Genomic DNA, 27908 nt, shown 5'->3' on the forward strand with positions numbered 1-27908 from the left:
TTATCATTCCTGAATGTATTTACTTCTTTTATCTCACCAGCCCTTTTATCCAATTAATTTATACCACAAAGTACACATTTCATTGCTTAATTGACTTAACAAGTGTTATTTATTATACAGATGACAAGACCTTGCCCTACGGTACTAAGCATGCTGTACATAGTGCCCTAGTTGACGATCAACAATACTATGGCAGTGTCAAGTAACTTGGCCATGTGCAGCTAGTGTATGGAGACTAAGGTCAAATGCAAGATTATCTACTAAAGGTCCTGACCGAGCAAAGACTAGTAGAGATCTTGCTCTCCTCAGGAGAAGCTGTTTTTAACCCCCAGTATTGAAACAAACAAAACTAAATTACCAAAATATTACTGTTCTAAATATTGGCTTTAGTTGCATCCCTATGAAAATAACTGACATACATGCTCAAAGTTCCATGAGCTGTGTAGTGCAACTTAGCCAATTGCAGGACAATTTTGGTTGATATGTATTTTGTGTTACTTTGTATTCTTCCTGGTCTGGTTTGATTTCTACTGTTATGATAAACTCTGTGATCAAATCAAACTAAAGGAGGATGAGGTTTATTTCAGCTAGCAACACTCAGATCAACAAAAGTTAAGACAGGAAGCCAAGGCAAGAACCTAGAAACAGGCACTAAATCTGAGCCCATGGAGGAGGGTTGCTTAGTGGTTGGCTCCTTCTGGCCTGTTCAGCCTGTTTTCTTTCTTTTTTATCCCCACTCATTAAATAGTGCACTTAGTTATGCTTTTATTGCTGTGAAGAGACACCATGACCAAAGCAACTCTAAGGAATAAAACATTTCTTTGGGGCTGGCTTACAGTTTCAGAAGTTAAGTCCATTATCATCATGGCAGGAAGCATGACGGACATGGTGCTGGAGGAGCTGAGAGTTCTACCTCTTGATTCACAGGCAGCAGTAGCCGACTCTCTTTTGCAGGCAGCCAGGGGACTTTCCCTCACTGGGCAGAGCCTGAGCATAGGAGACCTCAAAACCCACCTACACATTGACACACTTTCTCTTACAAAGCCACACCTACTCCAACAAGGCCGTACTTCCTAATGGTCCAAGCAATCAAACACATGAGTCTATGGGAAACAAACCTATTCAAAGCACCACACGCACTTTTTCCCCCTTAATTTTTATTGAATCTTTATGAATTTCACCTGAGACACCCCAGTCCCATTCATTTTCCTGTTCCTTCGTATCTGCCCTCCACCCTTGCAACCCCCACAAAAGAAAATAGAATAAGCAGCCTTATAAGGGATGGAAAATCTGACACGCGCCACAACATGGACAGAACACTGAAGGTAGTAAAGTAAGCCAGTGGTAAAGGATGCGAGTCTATGGCATACAGACCACCTAGAACAGCTGACTGTGCTGGAAGCAAACAGTGGGTGTCTAGTAATAAGCGAACGGGGAGCAAGGAGTCAATGTTGACTAGACATAGCGTTTGATTTGGAGATGGCGACACGGTCAGACAGTGGGTGATGACTCTGAATATTAACATAATTACTGCCACGGAACTGTATACTGAAAATCATTATGTGAAGTGTGTGTGTTATAGATATGATATAATAAAAAAAAACTAGTAACAAATAAAAAAGAAAAAAAGAAAATAGAATAAGATATAATAATAATAATAATACATCTTGTCCTGAAAGCTGTAGTGTGTCACAGTGTGTTACATAGTATACCCGTTTGTTCATACCTCTTTACTTGAAAATCTTCATTGCAAGGAGGCATTGCTCTGTTTCAGGCCCCCTGGCTTCTGCTACACTATCTACACTGGATCCTCATGGAGATCCTTACGGGGATATCCTTTCAGATATCCTGTTGTTGCTCTATGTCATGGAGATCTTGCTGCTTTGGTTCTGGGGAATTGGCCCTTTCATGCACCCCAGCAGATCATAGATAGGGTAGATGTTGGGATGGGCCACCCTAAAACCTTGAATCTGGCCCTGGGAGGTAGTTGAGTTGCTCAGCCCACCAGCTTACCTGCACCCTAACAGGGCAAGCTCTCCAGCACTGCCTTGGCTAGCTCATCCAGTGCAGCAGACAACAAGGGCAGGGTCAGCTCTCTCGCTCTCATTTCCTCAGACCAGATCATCTAACCCTTTGTCCCTAGCGCCATCTCTACTGTGCTGCCCAGGAGAGGTGCAGGACCTGCTATTATCTTCTAAGTTTGGTGAAGTATGTCTCTTATCTACAGCATTATTATCTGGTTTCTCTGGTTGAGGATGCCTCCTTTGGCTTTCATGTATCTGTAAAGGAGGTTATGGGTTGGTTTTTTTTTTTTCCTCATTTACCATAGCATATGTTTAGTCTGAGAAAATTATATGCCTAAAGGTAATCATAGATGATGTTATTAGTTATTCCTCCCAGGATGTGCGTTCTGCTTGAGGTTTGCCTTTCTTGCTTTCAGTGCATTGACAACATCTGTTGTTTATTGCATTGAAATATTAGATTTGGGTTTCAGGCTAATATCTTCTGTGGAGTGCTTAAGAAAAGGCCCCTCCTTTTAGTCTTATTAAATCTTATCTTAAATAGATCAGGAGGCCTTGCAAATGCTCCCTTTTCCTAACGGCTGTAGCAAAGGGGCTACTTGAGCCCTAGGAACAAAACGGAGTGCAGTAATAAGGGTATTATGTTGCTCTGCTCTGCTCAGCAGCTGGTCCCATGCTAGCAAATAATGAATGAGCATGAGTAGCACACTGTGAAAACAGGAGGACCTGCCCTCTTGGTGTGTGTCACACGGCTACAAAGACCCTTTAAAATGTACCACCTACCTGGGGAGAGCCACCATGGAAAGGGCAAGGAAATGCTTGTTTGCACGTCAGCATTTAACTGTGCTGAGCTGCAGTTTAAAAAGTTTCCATAATATGTAACCTGTAAGATGCATTAAATAAAACTTTGCTTGGTCTAGCATACTTTGCAATATGAAGCATAAGCTTTACCCTGTTAGGTTTAGTTGTTTAATGTTAGATAATATTGCTTACTTATGACCATGTCAGGATCATGTCTCTAAGTAGAATTTTGGGAGTGGAGGAGGCTTCTTCCCTCTTTCTTTTTCTTTAATCTTCTTACATAAGATAGCTAATGAGACAACACAAGCAACAAGGGCATAAAACACTTAAAGAGTTGTGTTTAGTGCTTTATAGCAATAAAGATTTGAGCAGGCAGACTTCTGGAAGGTATGGGCTGCTTCAACACTGTGATCACAGGTGACCTGAACAAGTTGGCCACGTCGTTGGCAGGAATAGACAGACAAACAGGTGCAGAGCAGAAGGGATGTGGAGTTAGGAGTGGGGCAACAAGTGAGCAGAGACCAGACCATGACCACGACTACATTCAAACAAGTGTGCTGACACAGCCAGACCCCCTACTTGTGCTTCAGGAAAAGGCAGAGCAAGCAGGAAAAGGCGTGCAATTGAACTTGTTCTTCCTTTTTGTAGTGTGTGGTCAGTAAGTAAAAATGGGATTGATTAGTAAGGTCTGCACTAGCTGCTCTCACATAGGGAAAAAGAATCCATGGGCTGACTCTCTCATCCTGAAGACACAAGACAGACATATTTTCTACAGAGTCCAACTAGCAAATTCGTTAAACTTTAAGAACCTTAGCATTTCCACAGCACATCACCTCTGTCACATTGAGTGACAGAAGTGATAGGCAGCTTGTAAAAAATGAGCATGACTGTATACCATCAAACTTTGTCATGGATACTGTATAAGAGTTCTGGAGGATAATATAGATTTAAGTATATTGTATTGATTCATTTATTTTGATTTTTCAAAACAGGGTTCCCCTGTGTAGCCCTGGATGTCTTGTAACTAGCTCTGTAGACTAGAGTGGCCTCAGACTCAAAGATCTGCCTGCCTCTGCCTTCTGAGTGCTAGCCATTAAAGATGTGTGCCTGTACTGACTGGGTTAGACTTAAGTATATAAAAGAGCTTAGCCTGAGTTACCAGGTGTAACAATTGAAACCTATCACCATCATGATGTCACAATAGTTGAATGAACATTGAAAACACTTGTTCGTTTCTACATTCTCAGTTTATCTTCTGTGTCTCATGACCTAGCTCTTCCTATGCTGGGCTAATTATTTGTTCATTTTTAAATAAAATTTAAATGAACTGTTACTTCATGTTAGGTTCTGTAGTCAGCAATTTACTAGTGTCATTTAATTAAATCATCGGCTGTATGAAGTAGAGACCATTGTCTTTCATTATACTTGTAGAGTCTAAGAATTCTATTACTTGCATAAGCTTAGTGATCAAATAAAAGGAACCCTAAACTCACATTGGTTCCCATAATAAAATGAATTAATTATCTTATAAATCTAGAAAATCCAGATGTAAACCTATCTGTAGGTTACTTATATAACAATGCACGAGCAGTATCAACCAGCCAGCTTCTTTCGGTCTCTTGTCTGCTATTTCTGTGAACTTTCCATCCCTAGCTTGCTCTTCCATGTAATACTAAGGACGTTCTCACACTCTATGCTAACTCTTCTGAACCCAAGGAATCATAGTCCTTCTAAAAGCTTCCACTGGGACACCAAGGGAGCTTCTTTTAGCCTTCCATCACCTTCCCTCCCATTCTTGGCTCAAATTGGATCATCAATCCATCCCTGATCCAGCAACTGGAATTATGGGGCAAGACATTTCTTAGCTTATGCTTAGAGTCAACATAGAGCAGGTACCCTCAAAGAACATGGGATCATATTTATTTAAATAGCCAACTGGAAATCACAGTAACTATTAAGAGATGCATATTATTATTAAGAATACATATTGTTAGGAAAGTTATCACATTTACCCACAGTCCCAGAACTAGGACATTGTGAATTTGATATTTGAATATGAGTCATCTGACTACAAAGCCCATATTCTTAACATCTACCTCAAGTGAAACTGGCAACCCTTGAGTCTAGATTTAACCATTTGTTACTGAGACGCTTACCATCATGTGCCTTTATGTATTAATATATCTGTGTATTTAATTTTATATTGCATGAGTATATTACTAAAAATATATGTTTATGATGTAAAGACTGTCATATTGTTGCACATATTTTTATTTTTATAAAATATATGTATCCATATATTCAAACACTATGTAATTTTGTAAAGCCTGTATAAGGCTTTGGCTTAGTCTGCACATAGTGCTTCAGCATCCTTTCCCAAATGCAAGAGTGTATTTCTACTCCAGTCAGGTGGAAATGATGAACAAGCAAAGGGCAGCTTCTGCCAGCGTTGGAAGCCCAGCACTTGTCAGAACCTGAGGCTTAAAGAATGGCACTTCATCTCAGAGCCTCAAATCTTGAGAAGTACAGGCATATAGCTACAGCTTTCAATGCCAGACACTTAAATCTGTAGATGCACAACTCAAAAGTCTATTGTACTTTCAAAACCAGAAGCTTATGTCTCTGTGCACTCAGAAAGAAAGGCTTACGGCTTCCTGCTTTCAAATCCAGCAAGTGGCTATAGGTACCCAAGTAAAGGCTTATTGCTCTGTGCATTGACTTACAGTGGCCTTATAACAGGTAATACCATTATAGCTTTCAAGCTGTCAGTGTTTGGCCCTGAGCTCTTAGCCTTTGGTACATCTGGGACTCTTCTAGAGGCTGGATCTGCAGTTCTTCTATCCAGTTCTTCATGACCTTTCACCCCAACAGGCTCCACTGTCAGTGGCCTTCATAGTTCCTAAAGTCTTTGCTTCTGGCAGCTGTCTAAAATTCCTCAGCTGTCTCTTAGCTGCTAAATGGTCTGAAAGCTTTCTGCCCTATCAGTTTCCAGGGCTTATGATCCCATAAGTCATTCTCAAGCTGCCTTATAGCTGTTGCTGTCATATAGACACTGGAAGCCTGAAGATTTCATCCGTTCTTAGTGTAACCAGTTCAGCCCACTTTATCCATATAACGATCATAAAAAATTCAAAATAAAAAGAATAAAACGATCACTCTAGAGAGGTTTTATTGGGGCCTAGTGTCACAGCACAAGAAGGCCACTGATGCATTGGCAAGCTTTCCTGTCTGATTCAGGATGTTTATGTAGTCAGAACAGGGGAGGGACAGATGAGCACAGATCCTAGTTCTGCATCACAGTAAACAGTTCATCAATCAGAGGCTTTATGCTGAGTTGGTCTGGGAAGTGCTCCCTACCTGGCCTGGGTGTAAATAGCAAGATTGGAAGGACCATTGGGAATGACTGCAGGCGGGTTCATCTAGAGGTCACTGAGGGTCACTGAGTGACATCTTCCAGAGCTACGGCCAGCTGTCTGAGGCAGTTGTGACCAAAGAAAAGAGTGGAAGTCAGTGTATCTGCTTCCGTTTGGTTGCAGTGGGTCACTTTGTAATCAGCACATTTGTGCTTTAGTGTGAAGAAGGACAGAGTCGGCACATTCATACAGCCAATGATCTGTTTCCTGTGACTTATCTCAAAACTAAATACCATCCAGATGGCTCAGGATGGGTGCAAGAGTCAGTGGCTTGCTGTATGTCAACTCCCCCTACCCCAACTCAGAGTAGAGGCAATTTCAGAGACAAGACCCACCTGGGCAGGAGTGATTTTGAATTGATTTGCTGCCTTTGTTCTGGTTCTGTATGGAAATGCTAATGAGAGAAAGATCGGGGGAAGGCAGATTTCATTCTGACTCCCAGATTGCAGCTCTCTGAATAAAGCACAGATTCATTTCATTTCTTGAGTTTGTGCGTGTGCGTGAGTGTGATGGGCAGTGTGGATGTTCACAGTTGTTGTGGTCCTTACAGCTGGAGTGGAATTTCCTCAGAAGCTCCAGGGTGTGTCTAAAGCAACCAAGCTGCCATGATCATAAGCTTGCTGATTGTTATACAAGGGGCATCATGGTTGATAGCTCCTCACTCAAAGCAGCTGGGCACAAGAGACGGGTCTGGCAGCTGTCCATCAAGCAATGTGTCGGTAACAACTTTGATAACTTAAAGGAAAACATTACAGAGTGTTTACAGCAAAGATTTGATGTCTTTCTTAAGGACCTCTGTCTAATATCACCTACTGACGTCAGTCAAGAACATTTAAGGTGGATTTTTCTTTGTCTCACACTAGTTATAAAAGTGCTACAGTGTGCTTGCCTGAAACTCCTAGAGGCAGCAATGTAGAGTCAACTCCTGTCCCAGAAGAGATCTGTCAGAGTTCTAGACCTGTGTCTTCTCCACAGCTAGTCTCATTCTAGTCATTAAATATTTGCAAATTCATCTACTTACATAGAACACTTATGTACCTACTCACTTAAAATCTATTACACTGTCGTTATGTACAACTTGATCTTTCTAGAACTCTCCATAGCTCATTCAGTGGTTACTGTATACCAGACTCTTTTGTACAACAGAACAACAGAACCAACATATTTCATCATCACAGAAACCTTATGAGGTGAATAGCTCTCTAATTGTCCCTATATGGCAGATGAGAAAACAAACAAAAAGAGAGTTTTTAATTTTGTAGAATCATCTATAACCAGGCTGGTGTTGTGTTAACCCTCAGGCCACTTGTCATCAGTGGCATTCCAAACTGCCTGGCTGTATAGAAACACCTTTCTTCTTCCTTGGTAAGATAATTCCAATTCAGTAGCAAGGAACCAGGTGAGTGTTCAATGCTTGGTTTGGGTCAGTCACAATGATGATGTCCCCATCTGCACTTATTAAGTGTTCCTAATAAAAGAGGAGAAAGCCAGTTAGTGCTGCTGGCTGGATTCAGCTCCTTTCTATCCTGGAGCTATAAGTGATATCTAATGCTGGAGCAAACATCCTGAGATTAGAAAGCAGCAAATCAAATTGCTACTGGGACAGAATGGGAACACAGACTTGGGACTTGTGTTTTTACAGACAGTGTGGGATCAGCACAAAAGGCCAGACACATCATTCCTTCCTAACTATTTCTCACTGATACTCTTACCTGCTCTGATCAGCAGGACACATCAAGCACATCTGTAGTCTAAAACCCATTATGTTTGTTGGTATTTGTTGCAAAAGAAAAAGCTGTGGATGCTGGGGACTGGGGATCTCAGAAAGTGTGAGGAAGGGCTTTGGGAGGGTTGGGGCTGTTCAGAGTGCTCAGTGAGTTCTGAGTAAGCATTGTATTTCTTAGAATTGGGTCTTGCCAGAAAATAGTGCATGGACTGAGAATTTTTATCTGGGAAGTGGGGGGAAAGAGTGGTCCAGGTAAAGACACAGCCATCATTCCACAGTTGGTCAGCTTTATGGTTTGTCTTTCATGCTCAGACATGACATGGTTACAGGGCTGTCTTCCTTGCTCTGCTATGGTCAGAGAGCAGCCTTCCAGGTCAGTGATTAAAAGCAGGACACAAAACTCAGCTCATTGCACAGAGCACATCTCTGGGAACTGTTATGTGCATCCTCACACTCCCTACATAAGCTAGAGAGGTAAGCGTATTGTCAGTTGCATCAAAAACATGCAAAAAAACAAGCAAAATCCCAAACCAAGGCAGCCATTAATGCAGGGCCTGACCAGCCAGCCTGAACTACAGTTTTGCCTTTTTAAGCAATTCCCATCAGTGTGCTTCTCCTTGCTACAGTATCTGCCCAGGTAGCTGGCCTCAGTCTCTGATGCTCACTATCCTACAAGCACTTCTATCCATCACCCCAGTGGTGTTCCGATGTCTGGTTCTCTCCTTCTGTGACTACATCATTGTACCTGTATGCAGTTCTAACACTGCATCCACTCAAGACTGGAGTCTGGTTTTCCATAGCCAGTGTTCTAAGCCTGGCTCTACTCCATCCTTCAATATAGATGGGACCTAGAGCATTTCCCAGTCTCTCCTGAATTCAATGTCACTGTCTTTAAAGGTCAAAATGATAATGCTGTTTACCATCAGGTATTTGGTGGAGCAGGAGAGGAAGTAATTGAAATAATATGTGTAAAACACTTAGCATGATTTCAGGCAAATGATACATAATTGATACAGACATTTCATTATAACCTTGTATGCTTTATAGGACAGTAAAACAAAACAGCGTAGGGCATGGACCAGCTGGCTCTATTCTGTGACTTGTTTCCCAAACAAGGCATGTGCTTGACATATAAATTCTGCAGTCCCCAGGCTGGTGGAGTCAGTCTGCTCTGGAAAGACAGATGTTTTTCTAGCTTTGTCTTCTTCTTAATTCTCTTGGCATCTGGAGAGTTAATTTGCTCAAATGACAAGTTTATTCTTCCTTCTGCTGGAGAGGGTGCCTTCGGTTCTGGAGTTTGCAGTGCAACAAATTACTTTTTCTTTCTAACTGAATGCTCTTCTCCAACACCTGATTGTTTTATACTGGTTTCTCTATTATTAATAAGCCTTGTTCCCTTTGATTTCCTCTTACTTCTAGGCACATTCCCTTCCCCCAAGCTGGACATTTCTTTACTTTAATCCTATGGAGTTGAGAGTCCATTGTGGTCTCAGTGGCTATGTGAGTTGGCCAGGTTCCTGATGGTCTGTTGGCTGATGATTATGGGTTTCTACCAGAGTGGATCTGAATTGAAGATGCTAATGGTAACAAGTGGGTGTTGACCCATGCTAAGCCCTACAGGAAAATCTTCCCCAGACAAGTATTATTTCCAGAGATTGTAATTCTTAAAAGTCTCATCATTGGTATCACTGTGTGCTGACATACATCTCAAGCTGGGGTGTCTGTGCTTCCCTACTGTTGGCAACCTGGGTCATCAGGATGAATGTATCTCATCTTCACGGAGAACAGAGTTTTCTCTACAGTAAGAAATTGAAAATGATTAGAAAAATAAAATAGACCCAGATGTATATATTGGTCTATTTTTCATTGCTATAACAAAATATTTGTAGCTGGGTACTTAAATAAAATAAAGAAATGGGTTTTATTTATTTTATACTCATAGGGACTGAAAGTTCAAACAACATAGCACTGTGAGTCTCCTGAGGGTTAGGGTGGATATCTCGTGGCTGGAATGCACAGAGTGGGAGAAATCACATGGTGATATGGGAAACTGAAGCTAAGCATAGTCAGCTTTTCACTAGGCTCTGCCTTTACAAGATCAACATATCTTAAACTGCATGCACACATCTGGTCTTCAGCAATTCATCATTAAAAAATAATATGTGTATGACTTACAAGTGTACAGTAGGAAAATACGATAACAATTATACTTACTATAGGCCAACTTGAGTGGCACCCCACCCCTCTCTTACCTTAGGGGAAGTAAGGAATAAAGATCACAAATGTAAATCAGATTTGCTTCAGTTCGTGGTGGTGTTCCAGTCTCATCTGGTAATCTTGGATAAGCAATAGCATTTTCTGAGCTACCCACTTTTCATCTGTCTAAATGGCACCTATAGCACAGAGCTGTTCAGAAGCATGCAAGATATGTGCTATCAGGTGTTTGCTACACAGCTGCCCTGGCAGAGACAGTAAGGACAACATCTGGAAGCAGTGTCATTGCTTGGAAGGTAGGACAGCTCTAGAAAGTTTTGGTGACTGTCCAAGCATCCCTTCTGTGTTTATATCAGAAACTGCTAATTTATCATGACCCTTATTCTCTTTGTCCATGGAAGCCTTCCTCATTGACACAGGCAGAAACTACCAACTCAGCTGATCTTGAGGGAGCCTAGCTACCGTCCTTCTTAAAATAGCTAAGGTAGTCATGGGGGGGGGGGTGTGATTTAAGTCCTTCTTCTGACATTTACAGAGTGGGTGATTGTGAGAATATTCATAGATGATTGATTAGTGATCATCTTTGCTTTGCTGATTTATTTAAGGGATGAATCAGGGACAAGAACCAACTGTTGTGGTGGTGGGGGGGTGCATCCTGTAGAGCAAGACTGGGTGAATCAAGAAAGATCAGGATGCAAAGACATTGGAGGTCAGGCCAGCCTCTCTGCTCTGCTCTGCACTTAAATGTAGCTGCGAGCCAGGCCCTTTCAAGCCTTTGTGACAGCTGTGTCACAGCCTACACTTTCATCGTGGCTCTCACTGTCACTGGAAATGTGAGAGTGAAGAGGCTCTTCTCTTTTCCTTGACTTAATGCTTCCGGTAATTTCCCAAACAATCTACACTGAAGTTTAAACTGTTTTCCACTGAGGGTCCTTCAGCATCTGCTCCCTCCTGCCCTCTTCCCACTCTACTGAGGAAACATATATTTCTTGGGTGAAGACACCTTAGGTGGTGGGGAGCTGGAGAAGCAGGGTTTCTGGGATAGGTGGCTAATGATGTAGGCTTTGTTTGCTATTGGGGGTATGTAAGTTAAATTTCTAGGAACAATTGAGCCGCATAGTCTGCTGAATCACACATTCAGAGTATAGGAGAAGCCATGTGGAAATGGGAAGGCTTGGAGGGTGGGTGACATGATGGGAAAAGAAACTCAAGTTACTTAAGGCACGTAGACTGGCACTTGCATGGATCCTTGCAATGTTAAATACTGTTTTCTTCGCATATCACAGATGTGTTTGTTGGAGTGCTGGGATGAAAATTACAAATTAATGTGGGTTTCAAATAGACATTTGTATCTAAAAGGAACATTAAATATGTTCAACACATTTACTGAACATTGGAAATATTTGCTGTGGTACTGAGAGCCCACAATTCCCTCATCCAATCCTCTGCTGATGGTTTTGTAACTCATCTTCCCTGAAGCAAACAATAAGAGGTACTGGAGGTGAGCAGATGCAGCAGACAGTTGATAAGACAAAAATTACGGGCAAGTACTTGCCAGGCAGTGTAGACTTTAGTACTTACCAGGGCTCCACCGTTATTCCTTCCCGAGGCTTGATTACAGAGATGAGGCCATGTGTGCAGATAAGGAAGGGAAAGGTATCTTAGAGAGCTTACATTGTAGGACTGAGAGTATGCAAGAAGCAAGAAAGAGAGCTGGGATTGGAAGTAAACTTACTAAGGGAAATCTTAGAGCAGAGTTTGTGGTCTGGGACACAGTTTGGTCCAGGAAATTTTGCACTCTGCTTCCTGTTTCAACAAAATGTGTTTGTAAGTTCTTCTCTCATCCTCCTACCTCATGCTTCTAATACAGGCCTTATTTGGGGACCACTAACCTTTGTGTCACTCTCTAAATCTTACATTACACACACGTGAGTATTATATATGGCATATCAATTAAAATATTTAAATTATTATTAATATTACATTTTGAGATATTGGGGGTAACCCCAGCTGAAATGTGTGCTAAACAACATTAAAAACAAACAAACAAACAAACAAACAAACCCAATCCAAACCAAACCAAACCTGTTGCCTAGTCAGAAATTGTGGGATACTGGAAATGTTGATTTGAGTTTGGATACAATGAGTTTCTTGTTCCCCGTTTTTTCACACACCCTGTGTGGGATTGCAGGGTGAGCAACTTGACTCCAGGGTAGGTGCAGTGAAGGGATGTAATTAGCCTATTAAACTCTGCTAATGTCTTGTAAAGTCACTCAAGTGAGAAGGGCAGACATATCAGTTCCACTTGGACCCTGCCACAAGGAGCATTGTGTTTCTTCCCTGCTATTTATAGACCTTGAAGGTAGGAGCAGCTGGCTCAGCAAGACCCAGCTTTTGTTTGTTTGTTGTTTTGTTTTGTTTTGACAAAACAAGCAAACCGAAATATACTGGATTCATGTGGTTTACTACTCGCCAAATTGAGAGCCCCTGTCTAAAGTCCTCACACCCTCTCACTGCACAGAGCTCAGCCTATCTTTTCTCTGGTGCAAGCTCATATACTTACTAAAAGGGGTCAGCTTTGCAGTTGACAGACAGTGAATGTAGTGTAACTGGCATCAAAAATCTATTGAGAAATTTTGTGTTTCTGTCTGGTGATACAGAGTGTATCAGGACTCACACATAATTTTTATGATGAACATCTACTTAAACACTTTACTGTGTTCTGGAAACTTTTGTGAGCCTCAGGTTGTTAATTTCGTTAACTAATCATCTACGGATGTAGAAAATGTATAAGACATGAAGCTTCATCACCTTAAGTGACAAAATACAGTGAATACTTGAACATGTTGACACCACAGCCACCTAACAGCTTAAGAACTTTCCCATTGACTTCAAATGGAGCTCTGTACCCTTAAGTGATAAACCATCATTCCCTGTCTACTCAGTCTACAGGAACCTCTCTTATGTCCTCCATTTATATGCACTGGACTGATATACATATTCCATATAATTGGAATCATGCAATAATGGCCCCTTTGTGTCTGGCTTGTTTCACTCAACACAGTGTCTTCTAGACATTAATGTGTTCGTTAATGCTGTAGCATTTATAAGAATTCCATTGTTTTTATAAGAACAGTAGTCCATTGAAAGGATAGGCTATATTTTGGTTTTCATTTATGTATCAATAGATTACTGGATTGCTTTCACTGTTTAGCTATTGTGAATACCAACATTGCTGTGGACATGGGCACACAAATCCCTGTGCAAATTCTCATTCGAAGCTTTGGGATAAATACCTAAGAAATGAAGTTGCTGTATCATGTGGTGTTTTCATACTTTATGTTCTGGGAGAATCTTGTGCTATTTCCAGCAATTCTCTTCTAAAGGTAGATTCATCAGGAGTTCCTAAGCATTTATGTTAGTAGTTCAAAAAGAAAGCTGAAGAGTTGCTCCAAAATTTTCACTGGAAATGGGAGAACTATGGGGCCATTTACTGGGCTAAGGAATTCTGGAAGCACTTTGGTGTTGTGTGGGTGAGGATTATGGAAAAATAGTGAAGGTTCTGTTCAAAGAATTCTGTATTTTTCATGGATCCTAAACAGATGATATCATCAGACAAGCAATTTTATGTACTTATCTGTAATTCCAGGGTAAAGACTACAAATGTGCTTCAAGTGCATTATCATTTGGCATGTAAATAATATTTAAAATCATAAGACTAAATGCAGTCATTTAGTGGGATGTAAGTTCTGCATAGAGCCCAACATTTAGAGATCTGACCAAGAATATTCTAGCAAAGGAGACTGAGGCGGGAACTCTAGAGTAAGAAACCCAATAAACTATGAGTTTTTCTAAGCCATAAAAACAAAGTGTGTTGTGCGGGAAGGAGTGATTACTTCCCCAAGGAGTGTAATGTAACAACTGTGTGATGATTGCATTTGGCACAGTGAGGAGAATCGATGTACCTGACAAGAGTAATTTCAAGGACCTGAGGAGATGGAAGTCTGGTTAGTGATCTGAGACTAAAGTAGCAGCTGCTGTTCCCAATTCCACCTGCCACCATTCAGTCCAGAAGTATCATCAAAAAATGGGGGATGATGGCTTGCATGGTAACATAGTTCTATAGAGAAAGAGTTAGTGTGCAATGTAAGGACATTTCCCAGGAGAAAGCATAAAAGGCAAGAAGACAGGACTCTAAGTCCCACAGAAGAGCTGGTATTCCAAAACCAAAGGGAAGACAATGGTAAATCAAAAGACAAGCCAGTCCAGAAGGTTATCATGTGTTTCTGAAGCGACAAGCTATGATCACCTACTGAGAAGGAGCAAGAAGCCAAGGTGTGAGGGTTTTGAGGAATGATCAAAATGTTAAGTGACCTTAGAGTAGACAAGAGTCACAGCATTGCCTGGCACGTTGACACTTAGTTGGAAATGAACTCAATATTATTTTCATCCTTTGCTGGGTTCCTTCAGGAGAGCATATCTGTGTCGTTTTAGTCACAAGTCTTTTGAAGAACCTCACTGCTGATTTCTACAGTGGCCAGACTCAACATAGGTTCTCTCAATAGTGTGCAAGGTTCCTTCACATCTCCACAGTGCCCGTTGGTGGCTGTTGGTTTTTTTGAAGAGTCTTCTAAATATGGTCATTCTTCAGAATGTCTGAGAGGATGCCAGTAATTCTGGACAGACACAGAATCTGATGGCTTAGGTCTGAACTGTGGCAGAGAGTCCTCAGTACTCAAAACTTCTGAAGGGAACTTCAAACATATCCAGGTCTGTTAACTACTAAATTAAAGCACATTACAGACAGCTATAGTGAAACAATCACCTTAGGAAAAGCGGTTTCTTATTCTGATTATTTTAGGGTACCAAAGTGTTGCTGAAGAAAGGAAATAGAGTTAAAATTCAGAACTGGAAGACTCAACTTGTTCTAGCCAGAATTTTAATGTAACTCTCCAAGTTTCTTCTCATACACGAATAAACCATTTTATCATACTGCAATTTTCCCTGTTCTGTCTTAGAAGTTACCTCATTAGAGTTTGAAAAACTGTGTAGTTAAATTCTAAGCTTATGTAATTCATTTTAATGCTTAAAATTCCACATTTTATTAGATTTCCTCATAGTCTTTCTTGATGTTGTGATGATAAACATTCCCCTATACCATTTCATACTTTTCTGGTCCAGTTCCTTTGGATCTTTTTTTCATCCTCTCTGAGGGAAAAAGATTTCATTTTCTTCCTGTTATCTGAGCACAGTGGCTCACTCTGAGTAAATACCTAGAGAGGAAATAAACATAAAATTAAGGTAAAAATGTTCAGCCAATTGTTCATCTCTGATTTTTCTCTATTATTTTCTAAGTTTCAAGATAGGTTCTGGAAAACTGATAAACAAAACGATGAGAAAGTCCATAGAAAATCAACTAAGATACTCCAATACTTAATAGTAAATTCACAAAATGTCAAACCCGTGGAGATTCATTTCTGCTACAAACTCTCATAAATACAGGCAATGAGACATTGATACTGGTCTTGCCACACCCAACTTTTTCCTTCCTGGCCTCTTGCTTTCCTGGAAAACACTGATGTCAACTGGATACAATCTGAAAACAGTGGAAAGCATCTGATGCCTGGTTTACCTCCAGCTTCCCACTATACAGAGTGTAGCACCTGGCCTCTACTGTTGGATCCACTTTCCTGGGAGCTAGAATTTTCCTGAGTCTCCCATAGTCAGAGATTGTGACTCTATGTGCTATCCAAGAAACCATATCAGGCAACAAGGAGGTCTTGAGCCCATGTGGGATGAGGAGTTGGACATAGTGTGGCACATATTACAGGCCAGTCAAAGCCACATACATTTTGTCTATCGTTGGAAAGTCACTGAAGGTATTTTGCAGAACATGAACTCTGAGTCCCAGGATGAATCTGCCATGTCTCGATGCGGTGGTGAGAGGGTCCAATTCAGGCTAAAGAGCAACATATGTAGTAATGAGCAGGCAAGAGTTGGCAGGGAATATGTTAGAGGACCCTACATGTGTGCACACGGCTGGAACAGAGAACCAGATAATGCAATGCCTTCTATAACATGTGTGAGTTTGGACTTGATAATTCTTCAAACAAAGGATTTAGAGGCAGGTTTTCAATATTACAAGAGTGCTTAGCCACAGAAACCTGCAATTTGAGGTCCAGCTACACTATCTTTTTGGTAAATTGTACCCTGTAGTATAGAAAATACTGCCACAGAGACAGGTGATCCCTCTATGACATAGAATAAATTTAACAGCCTAATGCATATTAGGAAAATTTCAAGATTCACAAGTTAAGCCATGTCACCTGAATGCTGGATATAGCATGTCCTGACCTCTGTTTATAAGTAAGTTTTCTTAAGCTTATTAATTTTGACAAGAAAAGATGTCCAGCCTTGGTTTGTCAAAAGCTAAGGTCACTTTTCATTCTGACAACATAAAAGCCACTTGACCAAGCTGATAATGTGTTCCCAAACCCGTTTCTGAATTTCTTTCCTAATGGCTTTTGTGAATCTAGGCTGAAGCATTTTAATGGCACATTAGGGAAGGGTAGTGAAAGTCTGAGCATAGAGAATTGTGGGTTCTTATAAATTACAGAGCTAGTCACTGACTGGGGAGGACTGCCCAGTGTAATCATTTCATGAGAACAGTGAACACACTGCTAGCCATCAGTCTTCATATTTGTTATTAGAAAACACCTTTTATTGGAAGAGAGTGGTTTTTACTTACCCTTCCTGTCTTTTTTGTTTTATATTTTATTCTAAAAACAAAGCAAATTTAAAGGTATATGTATTTTAAAGGTACACAATATGAGGCTTTGATAGACATACATGTGGAAATGAATTGAAATAAATATGAAAATTGAAATAAATATACATAATGAGTATTACTATCAAGCAAATTACCATTACCTTCTCATGCAATTACCTTTTTAGCTTTGAGTTGATAATGTCAGAAATGACTGTCTTAGCAAATTTCCAATGAATGATGTAATACATATTAGTCAGCCATCATGTTAAACACCAACACATAGGGGACTGGTCCCTTTTACTACCTCGAGTACAATAATTATGCAATTAAAGGCATTAAACCATGTGTAGCAGGGATTTCACAGGAAGACAATGACTAATATTACTCATGCTACTTTATGTCGATGTAAATCTTCCATAAATCCCTGTGCACCAATACTTTCATGCTATAGCAACTAAGAGTCTTTGTGAATGAGATAAGTCCAGGTTCAGAGCCCGATTCTTCTCTTTATTGATGGCTGAATCCTTAGTTTTCTACCCTCCACAGTTAATGCTAACTGTTTCAGAGACTCTATGATAATGAGAGGCGATGCTAACACAATGTAGCAATGTTGACCCAAAATAAGATCTATTGAGCATTTTTGCTTTTACCATATTCATTTGGCTCTGTTTGTCTTATTATGAACAACTTTATCTTTTCCTTATTTCTTCCCCCAGGGATATGAAACCTGACAATATTTTACTTGATGAACATGGTAAGTAAATTATTTGCCTGTAATCATCTCTGTGACAGGTATATACACACAATTACCCTACCTTGATTGATTTGACATATATATGTATATGCACACATATTTCTGTATTCAGACTTCCATCTATGTGTAAGAGAGATAAGATAGAGAAACTTTATGACAATGACTAATCTGATAATAAACTCTTGAATAGCATTGAATTGACACAATGAGAAAGTCATCTCCTTCCAGTACTACATGTCTTCCAGAAAAAGTTTTTGTTTGTTTCAGTACTAGTTTTTCTTAAAATCTTTCATGGAAAGGCATTGTCTGTCCAAACATAGAGCATTTGCCAGGTAATGGTATCTGCCGAGTAACTGAGATGATTTCGTCAGTGTATCCTTTCTTGCTTTGCACTTTATAATGGCAAATCCCTTCTGCATTTACTTAAGAGCTACATTAATTAATCAAGCCTTACACTCAATTTTTTCAGTTATTAAGATAAATGAGCTTAAAGAAAATAGTCTAATGTAATTATACAAGAATGGTATTATGATACCCAGATATAAAATGATAGAAGAAAGTGGCAATAGTCATGAAGGGACTGAGGATGCCTAGAGCTCAAGAGCTGCCATTAGAGCAAGCTTCTACCAACATAACATGTTTAAAACATGTTTATTTTATATGTATTAGTGTCTTGCCTGCACGTTATGTCTGTGTACCATATGTGTATATTGCCAGGTCATAAGAAGGCGTAGAATTGGCTGGAACTGGAGTTGCAGGTTGCCGTGAACCTTTTGTGGGTGTTGCTGGTTAAACCTGGGTCCTCCGGAAGAGCAGCGATTGCTCTTAACTATGGAGACATCTCCCCAGCTCACTTTCCAGTGCTTTACCATGTCTGTTTGGATTTATTTGTACTACATGAAGGAATACTGTATGGTGTATGGCTTTCATGGTGTCAATGGGAGAGTGCTTCTGACAGGCACCATTGGCATAAGTGTTTTCAGGTCCTGGGCAACTTATTAAGATAACTAAAAAAGTGTGTACAGATGGCAGAGCATCTTTATTTCAGTACAGTAGAGGATACACTGCAAAGGAGCAGTAACCAGTTGGAGTTACACTGTCCAAGAGCCCCGGTTATTGTTTGTGTCTTTTTGTTATGGGCCCCAGGAGAAAGAGTTGGTTGCGAGGAGTAGAATCTTTCTGTTTTGTCTGATAGGCTTGAGTGATGTAAGACCTTGTTTGTTGTGAATGTCCTTTCCCACAATGCATCTGATTTTAATAACATGCATGCCCAATTTTGCAAAGCATAAGATAGTAAATAGAAGATTTTCTCTAAAAGCTCACTCGGAGAATACATTTATTGTAATGGACATGAATCCCAAACCAGTTTGGAGAAGATAGCCAATGTTTCTGCCTCCTTTACTTCTTACTGTATCTTAAAACATATTCAAATAGAAGTGAGTATTGCTACATGACCGTTGAGGAGCAACCCACTTTGTTGTTTTAAGGAGATGTACATGCAGATGGATGCAGGTGGGGTCCTGGGTTACTAGGTGGACTGTTAGAGACGTAGTCTGTGTGGCTCAAACCATGTAGAGCCCCAGGTTGTTCATCCCCCATGCCTGATTCAACAGCGGTGGCTTTATCCTTGTTCTTTGTTGGAAATCTTCTGCAAAGCAAACCTAAACTTGTGAAGATCCTTATTTATTCCACTTATTCCATAAACAGGATTCCCAATTAGAACCAAAACTCCAAGTATTATTTATTCCTTATTGTCTATTTGCCTACTTGAATTGAAACTTGATTTTTCTCAGACCCACACTAGCTCAGAGAGCTAAGAAACACCTTTGTGCCTGGCCCGTGATCTCCAAGGACAAAGTCGTTACTTATTTATGGTCTGTCTGAAGGGATTTTTCCCCCCACTTCCTTCCAATGTCTTATTTCTTTAACTTTATAGCTTCTGACATTTTGGAACACATTTCTGAGCCTCAAAATTGTGAACAATGTTGAGACTTAGCATGAAGGTGACCTTCATGAGAGCACCAGCTTTTCCAGCCTTCTATGGGAGATACAGTCCTCGCATATCTGCTTTAAATACACTATATGCATCTTTATAACTGAGGAAAAGGGTAGCTTACAAAGGCTGTTTTATTATGTAATTTAAACAAAAAGCAACTCTGTGCCACCAAGTTTTCTGGAAAACATGGCTGGCCAAGCAGAAGCAGGTGTTGGTTATTTCTTACCTTTCTTGACAGACAGCCGCCCCTAGGCAAGAATTCCTGCCACTTCATCATTTGTGAAGGCTCTGAGACTTGTAGATCTTACCCAGGGAGGCATTTTGCATTCCACTTTTAATCTTGGTTGTTAGAATATGCTTCATCCTGTGTCCTTCATTTTACTTCCTCCTCTTCATTATTTTTTCTTGGAAATTGGTGATTATATAGATGAGGAAGAAAGTGAGTGAGTCCATTAATCTAGTTTAAACCCACAGAAAGTCTACTCTTGGGGAAAACTGATTACAGTGTTGTTTAAAGTATGCATTCCAGAACCAGATTTAATTCTCAGCTCTCAGAGTTTGGTGACTTTGCCTTAAACAGTCTCTGTGGCTTTTTCCCTTTGGAAAACAAGTATATGTATGTCCTCGGGTCATTACAAGCACCGACACAATAGATACCAACTGATGCTGCAATGCCAACCATAACAAAACAAAAGAAAAACCTCTTAGAACCAACTGGAAGCATGACTTCCATGAGACTGTAGAGGCTTTCAGAGCTGAACAAGGACTGTGTTAATGCTCGGTGTGGTTTTGTGTAGAGCAGCATGTATCTGATGTAGCCAAGATCTCTACTCGTAGAGTGTATGAAAATTAAGTGCTTACTAATCTTCCCCAGAGAATTACTTTGGCTCTTAAGATACAATGTACGAAAGATCTTTCTTTTCTTATTGAATCCTGAATTTAAGCGATGTCATCTATCCTTACTCTTCAAATACTTCCACAGGTCATGCTCTATTCTGACTTCCTTCACTTGGACAGTTGGTCTTGACATTTTCGTTCTGATCAGGACTTTGTAGCTTGAGGTGTGGAAAGTATATTCCTGTGGCGTTGTGGTGTGCACGTGGGCATGGATCCTGTTAGGCTGAATTGTGGGTCCCGAGTGTCTGTCACCCCAAGGGGCTGATGCTGTGGCACAGGAATTCGACTGTGTTACTCCACACCATGCAGGGCTGTGGAAAGCTGTATGACTCTGCTTGGGGTAGATAGAACACAGTCTGAGACCCCCCAGAACAAGTCAGAGTGACTTGTTTGGCTGGGTCATGGCTGGCTCGGCTAGCTCTCTTGAGTTGGCGGCTTCCATGGCTGGAACTTAGAGGGGTCTTTTGCGGGAGATTAGGCTTTCTCCATGGTTCCCCACGGCGGGCTCCAAAGACAAGAGGTGGTCCATGGTCTCGAAACGTTTATTGTCATGGTGGAAAGTGGATGAAGCTGTACCCCATGTTCTCAGGGTGGGCCTGATGCTAAATACCATTTTCAAGTAGGAGGAGGGTCTGGGAAGAAATGTTTAATTGGCTACGCCCTCTGCCCTTTAGGTATCTCATGAATATAGAGCTCTCTTGAGGCTCTGCAGCCTGTAGATACGCCCTCTAACTGTGGTACCTGACCAATGGCCTCAAACCTCTCTTTGGGAGGGGCTATGGAGGGATGAAGCTAAGTGAGAGCAACCAGGGCCCAGGAGCAAGGCTGAACACCTACTACCCCTTTAGGGTCTTCAGGGTTAGAGGCCTGTGCTCGACCAGGTACCCAGGTGCCTCTCACAGCCCACTGCCCCACATCGTCCCAGTCTTCCTGGGGGAAGTTCCAGTGTCTCAGGTAAACTCCAATGCTCCTTTTTACTCTCGTCTCTTCAAGACGAGAACAACAACAACAACAACAAGAACTGTGTTGTATTTCCACTCTGAACTCCCCTTCAAAATTGTTGCTTTTAATAAATGAAAAAAAAATCTGGAAATGAGTAAAATGGGAGCAGACAAGGAGAAAATCTGGGATATATTCTGTAAACACTATTCCAGGGATCTTTTTCTAGAGAAAATAATTGTTTTGAAGTAAATTTCATTTAGGTTACAAAAAAACCCTAGGACTTCAACATTGTTCCTGAACCAAAGTTCATTACTCATAAGTGATTGAATTCCCCAGCTCCTGATGTGCTCGTTTCTATGAGAACCAGTAGAATGGATATCTGCCTGCCCTTTGGAGCAGCAGCTGCTCTGATTTTCCATATACCTCTTAGAGATGATGCTTCAATCCTCTCTGCCACCATATTTTCAATATTTCACCCCTGGCCTAGAGAGTTTAGCAGCTGTGCAGGGCAGCTGTGTAATTTTTCTTACATGCGTCCCCTGTGCGTCTTGTATATATCATTCAGTGGCTATCTTAATTCACCTGAGCTCAGCAACAAGCTGAACCTTTGTTTTATTCTGATGATTCATATTGTTCATATTCACCAGCCAATAGTGGTATTTATGTGAAATCACTCAAGATCGAGACTCTTTCCATGGTGCAGCGTTTGATATAAAAAATGTTTTTCATTTTGGACATGGAAGTTACTGCTCCCACAGATACCTCATTTATACTACTTCAGAACCAATATGGCAGCAGGTCTCAGATGAATCACAGCTCACTGTCCTGAAACATTTTTTATTTCCTGCCAGTTGATGTGGCCAATCCAATTCTATCACTTCCATAATGTTAAAAAAAATTGGTGTTTTTCTTAAGTCATTCAGGAAATAAATGTGACATCCAGAGGAATAATAATGCCTTCCTGGCATATCAAAGATTTTGATAGTTATAAAATTAGCCACAATTTAGTGTCTTAATATCGTCAGTAGTCATAAAAGAGGGTGGTTACAGTTCAGTCCTGAGAGTGAGAAAGAAAAGAGATATCTATCTTATCAACTTCCTCCATGAGTAAGGCGCTAAAAAAACAAGAAGATGTTCTATTGAAGAAGTAGGTTAATACATGTGACCCTAAATAATGATGACCATGTCTTAGCTAATGTTGTAAATATCTAACACCATAGGAAAAGTGTATTGGACATCCTGTAAGCACCTGCAAATAGGAGTATTTTAATAGTTATGGCCAGTATCAGCTAATAAAATATGATGTCCTAGAGAAATGTGTTGGTGGAAAGCACCTCAGACAAAGCAAAGCCACAGTGAGGAAGAATGTAGCTAGCGACAACAGTGGTTGCTGAACTCAGCAGCTCTCAGGCAGAACCCTGCCCCCCAGGTATCTAGATCAGGAAATTCTTAGTCTTTGACCAGAGAACCTTATACCAAACATCTTACAATGCCAAGGTCAGGTCCATAGCAAAGCCTTAATAACTCTAGTATCTCTATAGTCCTGGTGTTAAGAAACTTTATTCCAGGAGTTGCTTGGAGGCCTGGATTGTAGAAGAAGGCATACAATCCCCTCCATCTCAAGGAAAGTTCTCATTCCTTCAGTCCCATCAGAGTGAGCTCACACTTAGGTGTCACTCTCCTAGCACAGGAGAGAGCCTGGCAGGGAAAACAAGAGCTCAGCAGAGAAACAACCTTGAGAACAGAGGCTCAGCATTGTGGATAGCACTGGAAAGCTGTTAATGGCAATCGGCTAGAGCTCTCATAAATCCTAGGCCTCAGATAATTCTTTCCCATTCTTTTTTCAATTCTCAAAGAGGGAAATGTCTAAGTTAATCAAAAGGAACTTGCTTCAAGTTACTTAGTCCTATGGTTTTGTGACAGAACCCACAGGATTTTGGGAGATTCAAAATTGGAGGTGGGCCATGCACCTTAGTGTTTCTGATCCATAAATTAGGAGAGGCATTTAGTTTTGCATTTCTTCCAAGTTCCTGAGTTGATGCTTCTCATTCAAGAACAGACTCTGGGAACTGGCCATATCCAAAGCACCCTTTACATTCCACTTCAACACAAATCTAGGTAATCTTTGAACTGAGAATGGAAAACAGCTTCAGGTTTCAGGAAAGGGACCCATGCCTGGATGCTCCTGATTGTCCTTCTGGAGTTTGCTGTTTCCAATGCAGGTGCCAGGCTTTCCTGTCAATACAGTTATAGTTGCAGGAGAGTGAGACACAGGCATATGTGTTCTGTAAAAAGTATACCTTGGTTTCTGATAGTGACTTGCAACAACTCTGGTGCCCTGACAAGTACTGGGCCACTTTTTCCAAAGTCACTGCTAGCTTTTAGGTTCCTATAATCTTACAAGATAAGAAGACTATAGTCAGAGAGCACAGTGGACTTGTCCAACGTGATATAGCTTGTTAAGGGTAGAGACTAGACTTAATGCCATGCATTCTGACTGCAGAGAAGAGGCTCGTGATAGTGACAATTTCAGGGCCACTTAATTTTCATGGAGTTCCAAAAGTGTTCAATATTTGGAGCATAAACTATAGAGAAGTAAATGTAAAAGAAACTGAGACAACCTCCACTATGTTAAGGCAAGGTACTGATGTCATTCACTGGTGCCACTTGGCCAAGAATACTTTCAACTTTCAATTGGACTAATGCTGATTTCACCTTATGAAAATATGATCCGAACAAAAAGAAGTGTTTTCTACACAAAACAGAACCATGTTCATGGAGATAGAGTTTTTATTAGCCATAGGCTAGATGCTACCGGAAGCAGATCGTGGGGTTTGTTGAGAGGAGTTTGAACTAGCGACTCTAGAACAAGAATCAGGTGCTATTCCCTCTGTAATGCCATCTCATCAAAACAGCAGACACATGTAAATGGAAATGTCAACATTTCACACTCCTAGGAAGGCAGATAACTGTTGTGCCAACAGCTAACATAACAGGTTTGTTGGCCTAGAGTTTCCTATGCTGCCTTTTTTCTTCTTTCCAGATATAAATGGAGGAACCCTGGAACACTATTTATGTAAGGTGTATTTCCAACAAAACTTAAGTGCTACACTTGCATTTTATTGCTGTGTGTTACAACCTCAAAAGACCCAGTTTTAGTACTGTGTGTCATAATTTACAAAGGCCCTAGATATCATCTAACCTACCCATTTTTAATTTTTTAAATTAGTATATTTATTCATTTTACTTTCTGATCACAGTTCCTCTTTTTCCTCTCCTCTCAATTCCAACCTTCCACACACCCCTCTCCCATTCACCCCTCCCCTTCTCTTTAGAGACTCTCCTTAGAGAAGGGAAGACCCACCCCTGGGCACCCACCCACCGTAGGATATAAAGTCTAATCAGGATATGCTAATCAGGACTAGATGCACCCTCTCTCAGTAAGGCCAGAAAAAGCAGCCTAGCTAGGGGAAAGGGAACCAAAGGCAGTCAGTGGAGTCAGACACAGCCCCCATTCCAATTGTTAGGGGACCCACATGAAGACCAAGCTGCATATCTGCTACAAATGTGTGAGTGTCCTAGGTCCAGGCATGCATGCTCTTTGGCTGGTGGTTCAGTCTCTGTGAGCACTCATGAGCCTAGGTTAGTTGTCTCTGAAGGTCTTCTTGTGGTGTCTTTGATTCTTTAGGCTCCTTCAATCCTTCCCCCAGCTCCCATTCTTTAATTTTTTTTTTAATATAGGAAACTTTAGTCTCAATGTAGAAAAAGGACTTAATGTCTATTACCTGTCACAGAGGGACAGAGGTCTGGACACAGACCATGTCTCCTAGATCCCAATCCTTTTAAAGAACAGTCTGAATTTTGCCTGTTGATCCTAGATAGAATTTATTTTGTTAGAGGTCACTGAATGCAACCTGCCATGTCTGGCTCCCCCATGCAAATGGTGTCTCAAGAAACCAAAAACAGCAACAACAGAAAAATATATATCCATACCCAGGCTAGCATATAGTAATTTTACTTGTATTTTTAAAAAGATTCCATAAGAGATCATGAGAATTAGGATGCTTTGTGAACAAGACTAAGGATATATCCGGTGTAGTATGCACAGAATAAACAGTCTAGACCAGTGCCAGCTGACAGTAATACACAGAAGAGTTCATGGAGCATGAACTCAGCCACCAAATTTCAAATAGTTTCAGGTTGAAATACAAGTTTATAGTCAGAGACTAATTGCTGCATATCATGTTCTGGCTGCTGCAGACCTGCTGGTTTAAGACTTCATTGGCCTTGAGGCTGGAATAAGGAAGTTTTTATTGCCCGTACTCAGTGGAGGCTATCATCCCAGAACTAACAGGCTAAGCATCCAGATCTTTTCAGTTAGATGTACGGCTGCTCTTCTTGGTTGAAGGGACTTAACATTCTCCTGGTCTTCCTCTCCCCATAGGGCATGTGCACATCACAGACTTCAACATTGCTGCCATGCTGCCTACGGAGACTCGGATCACCACTGTAGCTGGCACAAAGCCTTACATGGGTGGGTATGAGCAGCTTCACAAGTGTTTTTCTGTTCCTAAGAACAGATCTCTTGTTTCTGATTCTTCTAGATACCACTCACTGCAGGTCAAATTCATAAGGACTTGGACCTGGAGCTGACAAGCTCCTTTCTGGTTGGTTTTACATGGGGACTATTGATTTAATGGGTCTAATGTGAGACTGAAGCTTCTGCATTAGCAAGCTACATGGGGCAATCTTGATTCACCAGGGACATTAGTCACATTCTGCAAATGCTATTATATGACCTTGTACATCTGTTTCTGAGAAACAGTATGATTTTAGTCAATGACTAATTACCTGTGGAAGGGTTTTGAAATGACAGTGACCCATTAACAAGCAACATGCGTAATGTCTCTACCTCGTGCCTCATACAGCTTACATGTCAGTGGGAGAGGATACAAAACAAATTGAATAGAAAGAATCAGAAGTAAATAGAGTCGTAACGTATGACAAGATTAATACCTTCAGTGTTTTTTTAAATACTAGACACATGTGCAATGCAGCAAAGTTTTCAAACCATCTTCCCAGTTATGGGATTAGTTTCAGTTTTGTTTTTGTAACAATCTCATCAATGAGATTTATTTTAAAGGGGAATAGGTTATGCCTAAGAACTGTTCTGCTATATGCATACCTTTTTTTTTTACAGTGATTTGTGGAACTGTCTTTTTCCCTTGATGATTAAGAACCCACGAAGGGGTGATTAACAATGTAGGGCTAGGAGTCAAACAGCCCATACAATCCACATTTAATTGTAGCCACAAATCAGCTACAAATTCCAACTTCAGATGCTAGTGCTTTTGTCTGCAGAGAGAGACACTATGTCAGTAGAACTTGCTGTACCTTGTCTCAACTCTGGAAAATATAGAGGACTATTTCTCAGGAGGCATGTGGTTCTCATGGCCATGGAATGCATCCCTTTCCCATATCATTCCTAATGATGTGACTTAATACTCATAATTATCTGTCAATTATTGGGTTGGCAGTAACAGCAGGATCCTAAGATTCGGATTTGGGTTAGATATCTGTCTACATGCTGAGCAAGCTGATTCTTGAATTAACAGACCCTAGTTGTTCCTGAGGGTTTGTCGATTGTGGAGTCAAGCCTTAGCAGTAAAGATGGAACTCGACTGTGTTTGGTGAAACTAGGTTGAACTAGGTCTAGCTTCCTGAAGTACCTCCACTGCAGGGGTTAGAGTTTAAAAGGGAGACTCACATCTGTATGGCTTACTAGAGATGCCAACAACTGCAGTACAGACTAACTGCCTCGGACTTTCTCAAGGTGAGTCCTCTGAAGTCATCATACTTAGAAAGTCATTAGGTTACTACTGTGCAAGCTGCATTGACAAGCATTGCCAACCTTGGGACAGACGCGTCATACTTGCAGGATGATTCCATGATCCCTTTTACACTTTTACACGTAAAAACATTAGCAGTGCTCGCTAGGAAACAAGCAATGGAGAAATGTAAGAGCCAGCATAGTCCTGGATCTCTACACTGAGGTATAAAAATATCCAGCCTGGTGAAGTAGGTGAGTGAATTCTAAGAGACCACTTTTCAAAACTGACCTTACTGGGTTTTAAGATATTTGAAACATAATAATAATCAAAGGGATTAAAATTTATTAGGTCTTGATGGTTGATAAGCTATCAGTGGGATGGGGGTGGGATACCAACCAGATGAAGCAAGACATTAAACAATGCAGGATTGTTACCAGATGATAGAAGGAAATCCACCTTCTACTCTTGCATCTCTCTTAATTAGTTGAGATCTCAAAGCTGCTGAAGCAGAAGGGGTTCTGTAAAGGGCAGAATGAATGGTACA

General features: G+C 40.8%; 1 protein-coding gene across 1 annotated transcript in view; it reads left to right on the forward strand.

Moving 5' to 3' along the window:
- Window positions 1–27908, forward strand: part of Stk32a (serine/threonine kinase 32A) — a 100187-nt gene that overhangs the window by 56954 nt on the left and 15325 nt on the right. Inside the window, exons 5-6 of the mRNA XM_028777215.1 lie at window positions 17661–17698; window positions 25978–26067. Of these exons, the coding sequence (XP_028633048.1) occupies window positions 17661–17698; window positions 25978–26067 (128 nt within the window). The remainder of the gene's footprint in view (window positions 1–17660; window positions 17699–25977; window positions 26068–27908) is intronic.

The sequence above is a fragment of the Grammomys surdaster genome, unplaced genomic scaffold (assembly GCF_004785775.1).
Source record: "Grammomys surdaster isolate TR1022 unplaced genomic scaffold, NIH_TR_1.0 278, whole genome shotgun sequence".
In the NCBI taxonomy this organism is placed as follows: domain Eukaryota; kingdom Metazoa; phylum Chordata; class Mammalia; order Rodentia; family Muridae; genus Grammomys; species Grammomys surdaster.